This window comes from Neophocaena asiaeorientalis, unplaced genomic scaffold (assembly GCF_003031525.2).
Source record: "Neophocaena asiaeorientalis asiaeorientalis breed wild unplaced genomic scaffold, Neophocaena_asiaeorientalis_V1.1 scaffold150, whole genome shotgun sequence".
NCBI lineage: Eukaryota > Metazoa > Chordata > Mammalia > Artiodactyla > Phocoenidae > Neophocaena > Neophocaena asiaeorientalis.
The window spans coordinates 7,060,111-7,077,882 of record NW_020176571.1 but is presented as its reverse complement, the minus strand read 5'-3'; the positions used below and the strand labels follow the sequence as shown (position 1 = coordinate 7,077,882).

The 17,772-nt window shown below is 40.1% G+C and overlaps 2 protein-coding genes across 2 annotated transcripts in view; both read right to left on the bottom strand.

Moving 5' to 3' along the window:
• Positions 1–13,374, bottom strand: part of A2ML1 (alpha-2-macroglobulin like 1) — a 56,991-nt gene extending 43,617 nt beyond the window's left edge. The window contains exons 1-2 of the mRNA XM_024733143.1: positions 13,364–13,374; positions 6,770–6,880 (exon numbers count right to left, since the gene is read on the bottom strand). Coding sequence (XP_024588911.1) covers positions 6,770–6,880; positions 13,364–13,374 — 122 coding nt within the window. The remainder of the gene's footprint in view (positions 1–6,769; positions 6,881–13,363) is intronic.
• The window catches only part of RIMKLB (ribosomal modification protein rimK like family member B), a 150,562-nt gene continuing 139,642 nt past the window's right edge, over positions 6,853–17,772 (bottom strand). The window contains exon 11 of the mRNA XM_024733277.1: positions 6,853–6,902. The gene's annotated coding sequence lies outside the window, so the exon portion shown is untranslated. The remainder of the gene's footprint in view (positions 6,903–17,772) is intronic.

The window sequence follows — 17,772 nt, the reverse complement described above, 5'->3', positions numbered from 1 at the left end:
TCCGCAACGGGAGAGGCCGCAGCGGTGAGGGGCCCGCGTGCCAAAAAAAAAAAAAAAAAAAAAAGCCTTTCAGATCTGCATATTCTCTGACTCCTATTCTGGGAATGTATTTGGAAAATGAGAGCAGGCATGTATGTAGAAAATGTGTCCACTCTGAGTTTCTTCCCATTGTTCTTTACAATGGCAAGACCTGAAAGCCACCTAAAGTATAAATTAGTGAGGATACTTTCTAGGACCAATGACCAACCCAAATCAAGCCAACTTAAACAAAAAAGAGTTTTGAATAACTGGGGAGGATCAGACATAAAGAAAGAACTGAACCAGAGAAACTCTGAAAACTTTATGACCTGGAATTAGAGACTTGATCCTGCCAGGACTCATTTTCCCCCACCAATCTTTCTGTCTTATTTGCTCATCTCCTGCCGCACATAGGATTTCCTTCAAGTGGTGGGAAAGATGGCAGCTGTGAGTCCTCAATCCAGAATCTCCAGCTCTAGGATCCCGGTAGATAAAAATTTTCATCTAAGTTACAGAAATTTCTGAAGATTTTGTTCCTCCTTTCACATGCTCACTTCTGAATCAATCATTGTAGCCAGGCTACTATGACTGGGAGTTCCTGGGTCATTCTGAGGCCTGAGTGATAGGCTACTGTGATTGACAGCCCCATAGAGCCACATGGAATTGGGGAGGAAAAATTCTCTAAAGAAAGAAGTGGGTTGTGGACTTCCCTGGTGGTCCGGTGGGTAAGACTCCACACTCCCATTGCAGGGGGCCCGGGTTCAATCCCTGGTCGGGGAACTAGATCCCACATGCATGCCACAACTAAGAGTTCGAATGCTTCAACTAAAAGATCCTGTGTGCCACAACTAAGACCCGGTGCAGCCGAAAGGAAGGAAGGAAGGAGGGAGAGAGGCAGGAAGGGAGGGAGGGAGAAAGGAAGGGAGGAAGGAAGAAAATCACAGTTTAAAAAAAAGGAAGAGAGTCCGCCTGCCGATGCAGGGGACACGGGTTCGTGCCCCGGTCTGGAAAGATCCCACATGCCGCGGAGCGGCTGGGCCCGTGAGCCATGGCCGCTGAGCCTGCGCGTCTGGAGCCTGTGCTCCGCAATGGGAGAGGCCACAACTCTGAGAGGCCCGCGTACCGCAAAAAAAAAAAAAAAAAAAAGTTGAATTAAACAAAAAAAAATAAATTAAAAAAAGGAAGAAAGAAGTGAGTTGGGGTAAAGATGCTGGGAAAATAAAACATTAAGTCTATTACAATGCCCAATAATATGAGCTTGGTTGAATAAACTGCCGTATTAATACAAAGCAATTCTATTCAGGCATTTAAAGTAATGTTTTCAGGACAAAAGGAATTGTTTGCAATACTAACTGAAGGGGTGGGGGGAGGAAATATGATACAAAACAATTTTTAGGAATTTCCACTTCCTTTATAGATGTAAAAAACTGGAGAGAGCATTGCTCTCTCCCCGGCAGTGAGGAAAAGCCAGACAAACTGCAAAATCACAACTTTTCTTGAACCAAAGTTGAATCTGAGAGCTGAGTCAAGGCTGCAGTTCAACTAAGTAGCCTGAAATCTAAGGAGACACAGTTCCTCCAGAACAGAGACTGGATGTGTGGACTGTCTCATCTGTGTCAGAACATGGGAAGTATTTGGGCCATCATAGAAGCAAATTAAGAAAAATACAGCTAAAGTTTTAATGAACTACTAAAGGCCTGTGTGGGCTTGAGCAACTACCAACAAAACCTCTGTGTGCCACAGAAGCAAGGGAAGTTTGTTGTTACTCACAGGTTCTTTTCCAAGACCTTGACCAGGTGCTCACAAGAAAGACTAGGAGAGGATGACACACTAAATTAAGCCTCTCTTAGTAGTACAGGCAGAGTGGACAATATTATCTATCACTGCAGGAAAGGGCCCAGATGCCCATACTCTTCTCTCAAAAGTCTTAAGCCTCTGGGGGGGAGCAGCAAATACTGTTGCCCCCATTGTTGCACAGGTAAAAACCCATTGTTGCCAAGAAAAGGATAGAGGGAAAAAAATTCTACCCTGGGGGAGGGAAAAGAAACAGTCCTCAGCCAAGAGTTCTAGGCCAGTATTTTCAGAGGTCTCCTAAAACTGAAGGAGGGGCAGGAAAATCTTTCCCACACAAGACCTGCCACAGATACACAGCAGAGGTAGGCAGGGAGTAGAGGCAGGAATCCTGAGAAATCTCATTCTCCAATGTCCAGGTATATAAAAACTACCTAAGACTGAAAATGAAGAGGACCACAGAGAACCACCCTACCCCTCAGCACTACCCTAGCAAACACCAAGTAACTAGTAGTAGCAGTCTGCCACTGGCAGAGGAGCAAGAACTTGGAGAGAAACTACCTCTGTATACTCCTACAAGGTGTATAAAGAAGGTTGAGAGTTGAGGGTGGAGAACAAACACTGAGAGATCTTTCCAGCATTCCAGACCCCACCCTAAGCCTAAGATACCGAATTTGAAGCTTATGGTGCACTGGAAGTAATCTTGGCAATAGCAAAACCTAACTCCACCTCACCTTTTAACTAGATTGACTCTATCCACCATGCTAAACTGCCTGAGAAGAGGCACAAATAGTGTTTACCTAAATTCCTCCTATTCTACACAAGATGTCTGGCATTCAATCAAAAATTATATAATCTACCAAAAGAAAAATAACCAAGAAGACAACCACCTGTCTTCAAAATACAAAGCAATTAACAGAACCAGGTTCAGAGATGATCTACATGTTAGTAGTATCAAAGAAAGACTTTAAAATGGCTGGGAGCAATCTTATAAAAGATCTAATGAAAAAAGTGGACAACATCCATGAACAGATAGGGAATTTGAGAATAAAGACATAAGTGATAAAGTCAGATAAAAATGCTGAAAATAGGGTTTCCCTGGTGGCACAGTGGTTGAGAGTCCGCCTGCCGATGCAGGGGACACAGGTTCGTGCCCTGGTCTGGGAAGATTCCACGTGCCACGGAGTGGCTGGGCCCGTGAGCCACGGCCACTGGGCCTGCGCGTCTGGAGACTGTGCTCCGCAACGGGAGAGGCCACAACAGTGAGAGGTCTGCATATCGCAAAAAAAAAAAAAATGCTGAAAATAAAAACTATGGTATCAGAGATACCATTACTAAACCTGACACAGCTAAGGAAATAATAAACCAATATCTACCTTGAAGATAGGTCATTAGGATTACCCAAACTGAAACATCAAGAGAAAAGAGGAGAAACAAATAGAACAGAGTATCCAAGAGCTGTGGGACAATATCAAATGGTTTAATGTACAAGTTATTGGAATCCTAGAAGAAGAGAGAAAGAACAAGCAGAAGAAATCTTTGAAGAGATAACACATGAGAGTTTTCCAAAAGTAATGCAAAACATCAAACAATAGATCCAGGAATCATAGAGAAGTCCAAGCAGGATAAATGCTAAAATAAAACACACTTAATCCATCATGTTCAAACTTCTCTAAACCAGCGATAAATAGGGAGTCTTGGAGGTGGCCAGAGAATAAAAGACACATTATATATATATATATATAAAAAAAGAATTACAGCAAACTCCTCATGAAAAACAATATTCCAGAAGACAGTGGATTGGCATCTTTAAAGTACTAAAAGGAGGGGGAAAAAAATGGAAATCAGCACTCTGTACCCAGCAAAAATATCTTTCAATAATGAAAGGGATAAAGAGTTTTTCAGACAAACAAAAGCTGACAGAATTTATTGCCAGCAGATCTATGCTACAAGCAATATTAAAGGGAGTTCTTAATTAAGTCAGAAGATAAAACAGGGGTTGACAAACTATGGCCTGTTGGTCATAGCCAGCCTTTCACGGGTTTTGTAAATAAAGTTTTATTGGAGCACAGTAATATTCATTTGTTTACATATTATCAGTGTCTATTTTGTGCTATAGTAGATTTGCGGGATTATTAGAAACTATGTGGTATGCAAAGCCTGCATTATTTACTATCTGATTATCTACAGAAAAAAGTAAATGCCGACCCCTGGAATAACACACCATACAGAAACTGCACAAATAAATGAAGATCTCTGGAAATTATATCAAATAAAATATAAAAGGCATTTAAATCAATTTTTTTTTTTAAATCAATTTTTAATCACTCAAAGATAAATGACTGCCTAAAGCAAAAATATAATTCATTCTGAGCTGCAATGTAGAGGTAGTGTTTTACATGGCAAAACAAAGGAACTGAAAAATGAAGAAAGAAAGTTTGTAGAACCTGCTTAGCATACTTCCTTTGGCACCTTTTCCTTCTCTCCTCCTACTTTGAATTTTCTGATTCTAAATTTTTCCCCTCTTCTTCCCTTTGTAACATGTTCAGGGCCCACCACTATACATGTCTACTTCTCACAGCTTTTCTAAAATCACAGAAATACACCTTCATTCTCTTCAGCCAAGAATCTTCTTTTACCCTGGCCCTTTGATTTTAGTTTATAAGATTTTTTAACTTTGGGATTCTGCTGAACATTTTCCAACCATGTGGATCTAAAAGAGAAGTGAGAATGGAGACAAGTATGGTTCCAGCTATGCACGTCCAATAATATATTAGCTATGCAATGAAAAAATAGTAATACCTAAGTTAGGGAGGGGTGCTTATTTACATTACATGTATTTAACTTGGATACCTAGGAAGTTAACTTCACTGCTAAGGGGGATTTAAAACATCTATTTACTGCTCCAGCAACCATAAGACACCAATCTTGCAGAAGAAAGATAATTGTACAAAGAATCTGTACAGAGGATGCCATTTATTAGTTATGTGACCCATGACAAGTTGTTAACCTCTCTGTGCTTTTGTTTATTCATCTATAAAATGAGAACAATAATAGCACCTATATTATAGAGTTGGTATAAAAATCAAATGACTTGATGAATGGGAAGTGCCTAGCACAGTGTCTGGCACACAGTAAGCTTTCTGCAAATTTTGCTTTAGTATTATTAAAAATTATGATGGAGCACCCTTTTGTAGGGTTAGCAACTTTCAAGCAATTAACATTTTGAAGAGTAAAATAAGGCAAGCTCTGTGGACTTGTGACATAACAATGTGAATACACCGAACTGTGTACGCTTAGAAATGGTGAAGAGGGTACATTTTTTTTTTTTTTTTTTTTTTGCGGTACGTGGGCCTCTCACTGTTGTGGCCTCTCCCGTTGCGGAGCACAGGCTTCGGACGTGCAGGCTCAGCGGCCATGGCTCACGGGCCCAGTCGCTCCGTGGCATGTGGGATCTTCCCAGACCGGGGCACGAACCCGCATCCCCTGCATCGGCAGGTGAACTCTCAACCACTGCGCCACCAGGGAAGCCCAAGGGTACATTTTATATTATGTATTTTAATGCAATTAAAAATTAAAATATAATAATTGATAATCAATAAAGATCTGGAGGTTGGAAAAAATAGGACAAATTAAATTAGTTCTAGTATTTCTTAAATTTAAAAATTTGCAACTTTCATTAAAAAGAAAAAGATTTGTAGAAAGATGTTTACTTCTGTTTGGGGCATTGAGGGTTCCACGTGATCGGCAGAAGGCACAGAGTGACACAGCAAAGCAGATGGAAAAAACCTGAAAGACTGCTTCTTCATACATATGCTTTTGTCCAAGCCATTCCCTTTGCCTGAATTGCCTTTTCTTCTCTACTGGGAGAATTTCTCATTGTCCTTCCAGATTCAACTAATACCTCTATGAAGGCATTTCTAATCCACCTCATATACTCCACTGCTCCAGATAAAACTAATTCCTTTCTTCTCTGCCCCAAACTTCAGTACCTAGTGAATTGGCCACAGCACTATCTACCTTGTCTTGTGACTTACATGCCTCTTTTCCCCACCTATACTGTCAAACTCTTTAGAGTGAGAATTAAAGCTTATCTGTCTTCCTTCTCCTAGCCTGGGTACTCAGTATGAACATATAAATGAGGAGTAAAGCGCAAAAGTTATCCTTCATCCTATTCATCTCTTCATTACCTTCAAAATAATTCACTTGGCTCCTGATCTCCCAAACCCTTTCAATGGTCCTTCCCTCTTTGGGGCTCTTATCTGGTATGACTTTATGATTTGTGGCATTATTAACTAATTATTCTTTCTTATAGGTAACTTCACATACTTCATATACTATAGGGAGAAGAGCCCAACTTTTGTCTTAATTGATTTATTAATAAGGGAGACACAGAAAAATGTTTGTTGAAATACATCTTGCTGGGCCCCAGTCCGAGTTTTTGATTCATTGGTCTGTAGCTGGGCTTGAGAATTTGCATTTTGAACAAGTTCTCAGGTGATGCTGATGCTGCTGGGCCAGGGACCACACTTTGAGAACTGAGCTGTAATGTTGGCTCTAAGAGTAGTTTAGTCAGAAAGGCTTCCTGGAGTTTAGAGCAAAGCTCTGATAATAAAGGCACAGAATGTCAACCTCTCTTCTGCATTGCTCCTACCAAAGCCCAATAGAAAGAGGCCAAGAGACTCCAGAGGGAGGGGGTTGGGGAAGGGATGGAGGGATGGAGTGGGAGGCTGAGATTAGCAGATGTAAGCTATTATATATAGAATGGATAAACAAGGTCTTACTGTATAGCACAGACAACCATATTCAATATCCTATGATAAACCATAATGGAAAAGAATATTTTTTAAAAAGTATATATATATAGATAGATAGATAGATAGACATAGATAGATAGATAGATATCTGAATCACTTTGCTGTACAGCATAAATTAGCTCGACATTGCAAATCAACTATACCTCAATAAAAAATTAAAAAATAAAATTTTTTTTAAAAAAGAAAGAGGCCATGAAACTGTCTTCCTTCTCTCTTCATCCTCTGTCTCTTGTAGTTTGGTCCTCCCAGGACTTCTTTAGTTTGGTACTCTGCTACCTGGAATAAAATGAAAATAGTAACCATACGGGATAGAAGAAATAAGATGCCAACATTAATGAGGTCTTTGTGAAATGAATCCAAATGAACTCTCCCTTGATGGGAAAGGAGAATTGTGCAGAAAAATACGAAGGGCTGCCTCTGTGCTTTAACGTCTACAATTTTCTTTAAGATATATCCATATAAGCAATGATGCATAAGGAAAAGAGTGAACATTAACTTAAACCTACACCCTGGAGTAGTTAGCATTTGAAGGCCCAGAATGTAAGAGTCACATCTAAATTCATTTGGAAACCTCTCCAGTATGCACAGTCAGACTATATAAGCTGTGAGGGCAGGGACTCTGTTTTGCTAATTATTGTATCTCCCACATTTAATATAGTACCTGGCACCTAGGAACCTTCAGTTAATCAGTCAATACTGGTGGTTATTGATGAGATCATGATTGGATCGTCCATAAATATCCCATCAGATCCTTGTTAGGAATGCACTAGGGAACTCCTATCTACAGTTTAAAATAATCCGTCCATGTTCCCCTCATTCCTACAGCCTCAGCTTGTCCCAGGCATCAGAATGGGACTTGTAAATTTTTGAGGAAAGCATTCCAAAGTTTGGGTCCAGTGAGGCACAGAACCTGGGCAGGAGCCCACTTCCCAGGGTCTGAGGGAAGTTCTGCTCACAAAGATCTCCTCTGACATCCATTTACTTGTGCAAATTCCTTTAATAAAATCTCTTACAAGTTTTTTGTAACACTTTTCTCAGTTGCAATTTTGTATTTGTTGCTGGTTTTTGTTTTTTGTTTTTTTTCCCTGGGCCGTGCCACTGCGTGGCTTGTGGGATCCTAGGACAAATACACACAATAGGCACACACATACATGCACATACCGAAGCTTTCTGTTAGGTATGGAACATTTTGTGGTTGATTCTTGCAGGCTCTGACTGATGTGGACAGAAGGGGAAACCAGTACATCCAATTTACGTTTTATTCTACATTCAATAAATTCTTAAGTAAATAATCAGTTTTATTACAAATACAATCATAGTCTACAGAAAGTTTATATGAAAATGAATACCAATTTAGAGAAACATGAAATCAGAATTCTGAGATATTCTGAACTATATTTCATCTTTCTATTATTAATAACTACTTCCTTTCAAGTATATGCTTCTATCCTAAACCAACCCTTTCCTTTTCTATCTACCCCTCCCTGAGGTGACCATGAAGGGTTGTATCAGATAGCTTTTTAACTGCTGATAGGGCCAGTCGTGACTTTATAAATTTCAAAAAACAAATTATCTAAAAAAAAAATGAAACAATCCCATTTATAACAGCATCTAAAACAATAAAATACATAGCAATAAATTTAACTAAGGAGGTGAAAGATCTGTACACTGAAAACTATAAGACATTAATGAAAGAAATTGAAGAAGACACAAATAAAGGGAAAGATAGCTCAATACATGGATCAGAATTATTAATGTTATCAAAATGCCCACACTATCCAAAGCAATCTGTAGATTCAATGTGATCTTTAGCAAAGTTCCAATGGCACTTTTATAGCAATAGAACAAATACTCCTAAAATTCATATGAAACCACAGAAGACCCCAAATAGCCAAAGCAATCTTGAGAAAGAAGAATGAAGCTGGAGGCATCACACTTTCTGATTTTTAAACTACATTACAAAGCTATAGTAAACAAAACAGTATAGTACTAACATAAAAACAGACACATAGACCAATGAAACTGAATTGAGAGCCCAGAAATAAGCCCATGCATATACAGTCAACTAATATTTGGCAAGGGATCCAAGAATACTCACTGGGAAAGATATAGTCTTTTCAAATGGTGTTGGGAAAACTGGATATTCACACGCAAAAGAATGAAATTGGAATACTGTCTTAAGACACTCACAAAAATTAAAATTAATTAAAGACTTAAATGTAAGATCTGAAGCCATACATTCCTATAAGAAAACACAGGGGAAAAGCTCATTGACTTTGGTCTTAGCAATAATTTTTTGGATATGACACCCAAAGCATAAGTAACAAAAGCAAAAATAAACAATACATCCAAAGAAATAGTTTCTTCACAGCAAAAGAAATAATCAACAACATAAAAAGGCAACCTATGGAATGGGAGAAAATATCTGCAAACTGATAAGGAATGAATACCCACTATATATAGGAACTTATATAACTAGCAAAATAGCAAAAACAATTCAATTTAAAAAATGGGCAAGGGCTTCCCTGGTGGCGCGGTGGTTGAGAGTCCGCCTGCCGATGCAGGGGATACCGGTTCGTGCCCCGGTCCGGGAGGATCCCGCATGCCGCGGAGCGGCTGGGCCCGTGAGCCATGGCCGCTGGGCCTGCGCGTCCGGAGCCTGTGCTCGGCAACGGGAGAGGCCACAACAGTGAGAGGCCCGCATACCGCAAAAAAAAAAAAAAAAAAAAAAAAAAAAATTGTAAAAAATGGGCAAAAGAGGGAATTCCCTGGTGGTCCAGTGGTTAGGATTCCACGCTTCCACTGCACGGGGCACGGGTTTGATCCCTGGTCAGGGAACTAAGATCCCACAAGCTGTGCAGTACAGCCAAAAAAAAAAAATGGGCAAAGGACCTGAATAGACATTTTCCCAAAGACATAGAAATGGCCAACAGGTACATGAAAAGGTGTTCAACATCACAAATCTTCAGCGAAATGCAAATCAAAACTGCAATGAGATATTGTCTCACACCTGTTAGGATGGCTATTATCAAAAAGACATAACAAGTGTTGGCAAAAATGTGGAAAAATGGGAACCCTTGTTCACTGTTGATGGGAATGTAAATTGGTGCAGCCACTATGGAAAACAGTATGGAGGTTCCTCAAAAAATTAAAAGTAGAACTACCATATGATCCAGCAATCCCACTTATATATATCACATATATCAAAAGGAAATGAAATTATTATCGCTAAAGTTCATCTGGACCCCTATGCTCAGCACAGCATTACTCACAACAGCCAAGACATGGAAGCAACCTAAGTGCCCATCAGTGGATGAATGGATGTAGAAAATGTGGTATATATATATATATATATATATATACACACATACAGTGGAATATTTTCAGCCATAAAAAGAAGGAAAACCTGCCATTTGAGATGTCATGGATGTACCTTGAGGGCATTATGCTAAGTGAAATGTCAGAGGGAGAGAGACAAATACTGTGTTATCTCAATTATGTGTGGAATCTGAAAAACTCAAACTCATAGACACAGAGTAAAATGGTGGTTGCCAGGTGCTGGGGAGTAGGAGAAATGGGGAGATGTTGGTCAAAGGGTACAAATTTTCAGTTATAAGATGAATAAGTTCTGGGGATGTAATATACAGCATGATGACTATAGTTAGCAATACAGTATTTTGAAATTTGCAAAGAGAACAGATCTTAAATATTCTCACCGTACACACACAAAATGATAATTATTGTGGTAATCATTTACCAACATATACATTTATCAAATCGTCACATTATATGCCTTCATCATACACATTGTTATTTATCCATTATATCTCAGTAAGGTTGGGGAGAAAAAGAAATTTCAAACATGCTTCACTAGTTAAGTATTATATTAATACTAATATAGCCCAAATACACTACTTTGAGTTAAAATCAGGAAACCTCTACATTTCTGCTCTCAATTTCAATCAAACTACAGCTGAATTTGAATAAACTCCAGAGCATAAACACTCCCTGAAGTCCCCATAAATGTGGTTTGCCCGTAACACTGGCATGTGATAGGAATATGATTGAAGCTTGATTTTGGCAAGTTCTATCTCTCCTTTGTCCATCACTCTGTCTCTGCTTTCTGTGTAAGGAGAATCGCCCAACTCCAGTAATACCAGCTCCTCTGTAGAAGCCTAACTGATCTTCCATTGGAAGTTGGTTATTTTCCTTTACCATTCTTGCCAGTCAAATTGGCCCACCAATTATTTTTTTCTTTTCTGATCCATTTTAAAATCTATGTAAATGTAGTTAACAGCCTGATAATATGCCTGGAATTTAGCGGGGGAAAATGTTGAGGGTGTAAAAATCTCCAAAAGTTAGGCTGCATAAAGTCTTATGGTTGGCATATCATGTGGTACAAACAGAAAAAGCAGCTGTGTTAAAGGGTATTTTGTAAAGAGTTAGCTCACTTGGTTTTGTTTGGGTATTAGAATCCTGACTTGAGGGTGTTAGCCTAAATAGATGTCATAACATATTATCTGAAAGAGTTCTTGTCCACGGACCTTTTACTGTAAACAATAAAAGTATTTCTGGAGTAAGAATTATATCAATAGTATATCATATAATTATAGATTATCTTATTATCTTATCCTAATAGCTTATTATAGTGTTCTATGTATTATCTTAGGCATAACTAAGGGGTACTCATAAAAATTTCCTATTCATCCTCCAAAAAAAAAAAAATAGTGATAATAAGTACTCAGTACAACTAAGGAAAAAATTTGTCCTGGTGTGTTTGGAATTTTTTTCTTTATTTCATCCCAGCTTTCCTGATCCTTTTCTATATATTTTATATTTTGTCCCACACCCTTCTGCTCCAGGATGTTATTTTCTCATTTCCAGATTATTTCTACTTTTTCACACATATTCTTTGGTCTTCCATCTGCTAACATTTTCTTTGAATACTTTGCTGTCCAAAATGTGAGCAGCTCTCTTTACTTGGTAGTCTCCTAGGACACACATTAGTACTATGATATTCTCAGCAAGCCAGCTTTCTGCTCTCCTCATTCCAGAGGAAGCCAGCAGAGAAAGGCCTGTTTCTGTCCCACTGTAGGTCTGCTGATCTGTGTAAGGAGAATCGCCCAGCTCAGGTAATAACAGTTCCTCTGTAGAAGCCTAACTGACTCCACCTCTGGAGAGCAGGAAGTAACCAAAGCAAGTCATACTATTGAGGAAAAGGAAGGGGGAAAAACCGCCCGGAGCTAGGGCCACTCCTTGCTAATCTCTGGGTCTCCTCCATCCTTCCCTACTAATTATAGACTCAATTCTTTCTTTTCCAAACCCATTCAAGTGAACTATGCAATATGTCAACGTTCAAATATGAATGCACCAGGGCAAATGCAGTTGCCACCCAACCCCACCCAAGCTTTGACAGTACCTGAACCAGTATTTAGTTTCCTAAGCAAGAAGTGAAAGAAAACAGAAAGTTCCTAATAAAAGAGGCAAAGGAGAAACAGAGAGATCATGTGCTCAGATTATACTTGGGAAAAGGACTCTTTTTCAACAAATATCTATTGATCAATGTTATAGAATGGATTCTGTCCCTCAAAATTTATATGTTGAAGTCCTAACCTCAATCAGTGCCTCAGAGTGTGACTATGTTTGTAGCTAGTGTCCAGTCTGCCAGTTCAGCATGTCAGACAATAGGGGAAATATTTGAAGACCTTTTCTTTGACTTCAAAGAAAATATTTCATAAAATAAGATACACACAAAAAGTCTAATAACAAAAATATTAAAGAAATGCCTTGAATAGCATGATTTAGTACCTAAAGCATGGCTACAGGTATTACTCATTTAGAAGACAGAACTGTGGGCTGGGTTAGAGTTATAAGGAAAAGTTCAAAGGAGTACAGTGTGTAATTGAGAAGGGAACCTCTTTCATACAGGTTTTCATTATGCCTTTATCGCTCTTACTTTTTAACTTTAAATCCTTTACCCCACCCCCACCCACACACCCCCCACCTCAACAAAAGAAAATCTTCTTTTTTGAAAGTCAGGACCTTCCTCCTCAGGCCTAACCATATTATTTTGACTATGAGGCACTGTTTTATCCATACTACGCCATTCTTTTTGAATCTGACTGGACTATTTGTGGGAGGGGGAGGAGGGGGAGAGGTAGCACAACAGATGTAAGTGCCTCCTGTGAAGTATAACCTTCCTTCTGGAGAAGTAGACTATAAGGGATTTATGTGAGAGTGGAACAAAAGTTTTCCTGGAAAGTCAGCAATGCTGGGCACATAGTAAGCGTTCAATATGTTTTTGCTGACTACTTAACCAACAGGACACAAACTCTTCACAGCAAGATACTGGATAAAATTACATTATACCACCAGCCACCATTTTATTACTGTGGTTATATAACATGTGAGCCCCAGGGAAGAACACACTGTATCCTCAGGCCTCTTAGAACAGTGTCTGGCTGTGGTAGGCATTTAATAAATAGGAATGAATGAAAGAAATAATGAGAGCAAAAAGGCCTAATCTAATTAAGGTGATTTCAGCAAAAATCATACAGTAAGAACTTCCAAAAGTTTGTCCCTCCATAAAAGCAACCAAAAAAGCCTGGCAAGAATGGTCAGAATCAGCTCTAGAATTCAAAATTAACCTAAGGCATTCAACAATCCAAGGAACATTTAGTTAAGAAAAAGAGCTGAACCCTGGTAACAGCAATGAGTTTTGTGGCGTTTTAACTTACCTTAGTCCCATCCCCCCAGTTCCATGGCAGCCTTAAAATAACAGTCTGCACTTCTAATACTGGCAGGGAACAGAAAGGATCTCATTCCCAAAGAAATGTCATTATTTGATCTATCTGCTAGGGGTTCCCTGTAAGACCACTGGAAAGGCTCTTTATTCAACTTCACACAAACTTGCCTGGTACTAACCACCTTAGGGAGGGAGGGAAGAGCTTTTCCGGAATGTTTCAACATCACAGCTGCCCGAGACGCTGACACACACAGTTGACTAACCAGAAAGCTTAACAAGAAAAGCTGAGGCGTGAGATATCCATAGGGACTTTGAAAACCTCTGACACTGAAAAATTCTTTGGAATTATTTGAAAAAGTCACTGAACAAACAAATGACTAGTCTAAGAAGTTGCAAAATGATAAACCCTGAGGAGGCAGGAGAATCTGCTTTCCCGAGCTGCCACATATTATTATTTGAGATGTTTAATTAAAAAAAATTATGAGAAACAAGAAAGTATCACCTATACACAGGGGGAAAAAAAAAAGCAATCAGTAGAAATAGTCTCTGGGATTTCCCTGGTGGCACAGTGGTTAAGAATCCATCTGCCAGTGCAGGGCACATGGATTCGAGCCCTGGTCCGGGAAGATCCCACATGCCATGGAGCAACTAAGCCTGTGCGCCACAACTACTGAGCCTGCACTCTAGAGCCCTCGAGCCACAACTACTGAGCCCGTGTGCCACAACTACTGAAGCCCGTGTGGCTAGAGCCCATGCTCCGCAACAAGAGAAGACACCGCAATGAGAAATGAGAAGCCCACTCACTGCAACAAAGAGTAGCCCCTGGCTCACTGCAACTAGAGAAAGCCCGCATGCAGCAACGAAGACCCAACAAGGAAGGAAGGAAGGAAGGAAGGAGTCCCTGAAGAAGCCCAGATGTTGTACTTACTAGATAAAGACTTTGGGTCAATTATTTTAAATACGATCAAAGAGCTAACAGAAATCATGTCTAAAGAGCTGAAGAATGTATGGGAATGATGTCTCATCAAATAGAGAACATCAATAAAGAGAAAGAAAGTTTTTAAAGGACCTAAATAGGGATTCTGAAGTTGAAAATATATTCTATCCTGAAAAATGTTTTATATGCACTAGAGAAAATGTATTTTGCTGCTGTTGGGTGTTGAAGTGTTCCATGGATGTCTGTTAGATGTACTGTTGTTCAAGTCTATTTCCTTGTTGATTTTCCTTGTGGTTATTCTATCCATTATTGAAAGTGGGATGTTAAATTCTACAGCTATTATTGTTGAACTGTCTATTTCTTCCTTCAATATTGTGCATTTTTTGCTTGTTTTTCAGACCTGTTATTAGGTGCATATATTTATAATCGTTATTTCTTCTTCATAGATTGACCTTTTGTCATTATGTCCTATTTTTGGTCTCTAGTAACAATTTTTGTCTGAAATTCTGGATTGTCTCATATTAGTATAGTTATTCTAGCTCTCTTTTTACTTTTTTTTTTTTTGCGGTATGCGGGCCTCTCACTGTTGTGGCCTCTCCCGTTGCGGAGCACAGGCTCCGGACGCGCAGGCTCAGCGGCCATGGCTCACGGGCCTAGCCGCTCCGCGGCATATGGAATCTTCCAGGACCGGGGCACAAACCCGTGTCCACTGTATCAGCAGGCGGACTCTCAACCACTGCGCCACCAGGGAAGCCCTCTAGCTCTCTTTTGGTTACTGTTTCATGGCATATCTTTTTCTGTTCTTTCACTTTGAGCCTATTTGCGTCTTTGAATCAAAAATGACAACATACCATTGGATCACTTTTTTCCTTTTATATAGCTGTATGCCAATTTCAGCCTTTTGATAATTTAATCTACTTACATTTAATGTATTAAAGGATAAGTTAGGTCACTCCCTGTTGTGAGAACACCAGAATCACAACTAACTGCTGAACAACCATCAACAAGAAGACACTGGAACTCACCAAAAAAGATACCCCACATCCAAAGACAAAGAAGAAGCCACAGTGAGATGGTGGGAGGGGCGCAATCACAGTAAAATTAACTCCCATAACCGCTGGGTGGCGACTCACAGACAGGAGAACACTTGTACCACAGAGTCCACCCACTGGAGTGATGGTTCAGAGCCCCACATCAGGCTTCCCAACCTGGGGGTCTGGCAACGGGAGGAGGAATTCCTAGAGAATCAGACTTTGAAGGCTAGCGGGATTTGAAAAGGACTGGGGGAAACAGAGACTCCACTCTTGGAAGGCACACACAAAGTAGTGTGTGCTTCAGGACCCAGAGGAAGGAGAAGTGACCCCAGGGGAGACTGAACCAGACCTACCTGCTAGTGTTGGAGGGTCTCCTGCAGAGATGGGGGGTGGCTGTGTCTCACCGTGGGGATGACACTGGCAGCAGAAGTTCTGGGAAGTGCTCCTTGGCGTGAGTCCTCCCAGAGTCCACCATTAGCCCCGACAAAGAGCCTGGATAGGTTCCACTGTTGGGTCACCTCAGACCAAACAACCAACAGGGAGGGAACCCAGCCCCACCCATCAGCAGACAAGGGGATTAAAGTTTTACTGAGCTCTGCCCACCAGAGCAACACCCAGCTCTACACACCACCAGTTCCTTCCATCAGGAAACTTCCACAAGCCTCTTAGATAGCCTCATCCACCAGAGGGCAGACAGCAGAAGCAAGAAGAACTACAATCCTGCAGCCTGTGGAACAAAAACCACATTCACAGAAAGACAGACAAAATGAAAAGGCAGAGGGCTATGTACCAGATGAAGGAACAAGATAAAACCCCAGAAAAACAACTAAATGAAGTAGAGATAGGCAACCTTCCAGAAAAAGAATTCAGAATAATGATAGTGAAGATGATCCAGGACTTCGGAAAAAGAATGGAGGCAAAGATTGAGAAAATGCAAGAAATGTTTAACAAAGACCTAGAAGAATTAAAGAACAAACAAACAGAGATATACAATACAATAACTGGAATGAAAACTACACTAGAAGGAATCAATAGCAGAATAACTGAGGCAGAAGAAGGGATAAGTGACCTGGAAGATAGAATGGTGGAATTCACTACTGCGGAACAGAAGAAAGAAAAAAGAATGAAAAGAAATGAAGACAGCCTAAGAGACCTCTGGGACAACATTAAACACAACAACATTCACATTATAGGGGTCCCAGAAAGAGAAGAGACAGAGAAAGGACCCGAGAAGATACTTGAATAGATTATAGTCGAAAGCTTCCCAAACATGGGAAAGGAAATAGCCACCCAACTCTAGGAAGCAGAGTCTCATACAGGATAAACCCAAGGAGAAACACGCCAAGACACATAGTAATCAAATTGGCAAAAATTAAAGACAAAGAAAAATTATTGAAAGCAGCAAGGGAAAAACGACGAATAACATACAAGGGAACTCCCATAAGGTTAACAGCTGATTCCTCAGCAGAAACTCTACAAGCCAGAAGGGAGTGGCGTGACATATTTAAAGTGATGAAAGGGAAGAACCTACAACCAAGATTACTCTACTGGGCAAGGATCTCATTCAGATTCGATGGAGAAATCAAAAGCTTTACAGACAAGCAAAAGCTAACAGAATTCAGCACCACTAACCAAGCTCTACAACAAATGCTAAGGAACTTCTCTAAGTGGGAAACACAAGAGAAGAAAAGGACCAACAAGAACAAACCCAAAACAATTAAGAACATGATAATAGGAACATACATATCAATAATTACCTTAAAATGAATGGATTAAATGCTCCAACCAAAAGATACAGGCTCGCTGAATGGATACCAAAACAAGGCCCATATATATGCTGTCTACAAGAGACCCACTTCAGACCTAGGGACACATACAGACTGAAAGTGAGGGAATGGAAAAAGATATTCCATGCAAATGGAAGTGAAAAGAAAGCTGGAGTAGCAATACTCATCTCAGATAAAATAGACTTTAAAATAAAGAACGTTACAAGAGACAAGGAAGGACACTACATAATGCTCAAGGGATAAATCCAAAAAGAAGATATAACAACTATAAATATGTATGTACCCAACACAGGAGCACTTCAATACATAAGGCAACTGCTAACAGCTATAAAAGAGGAAATCGACAGTAACACAATAATAGTGGGGGACTTTAACACCTCACTTACACCAATGAACAGACCATCCAGACAGAAAATTAATAAGAAAACATAAGCTTTAAATGACACAATAGGGCTTCCTTGGTGGCGCAGTGGTTGAGAGTCCGCCTGCCGATGCAGGGGACACAGGTTCGTGCCCTGGTCCGGGAAGATCCCGCATGCCGCAGAGCGGCTGGGCCCGTGAGCCATGGCCGGAGCCTGTGCTCCACAACGGGAGAGGCCACAGCAGGCAGAGGCCCGCGTACCGCAAAAAAAAAAAAAAAAAA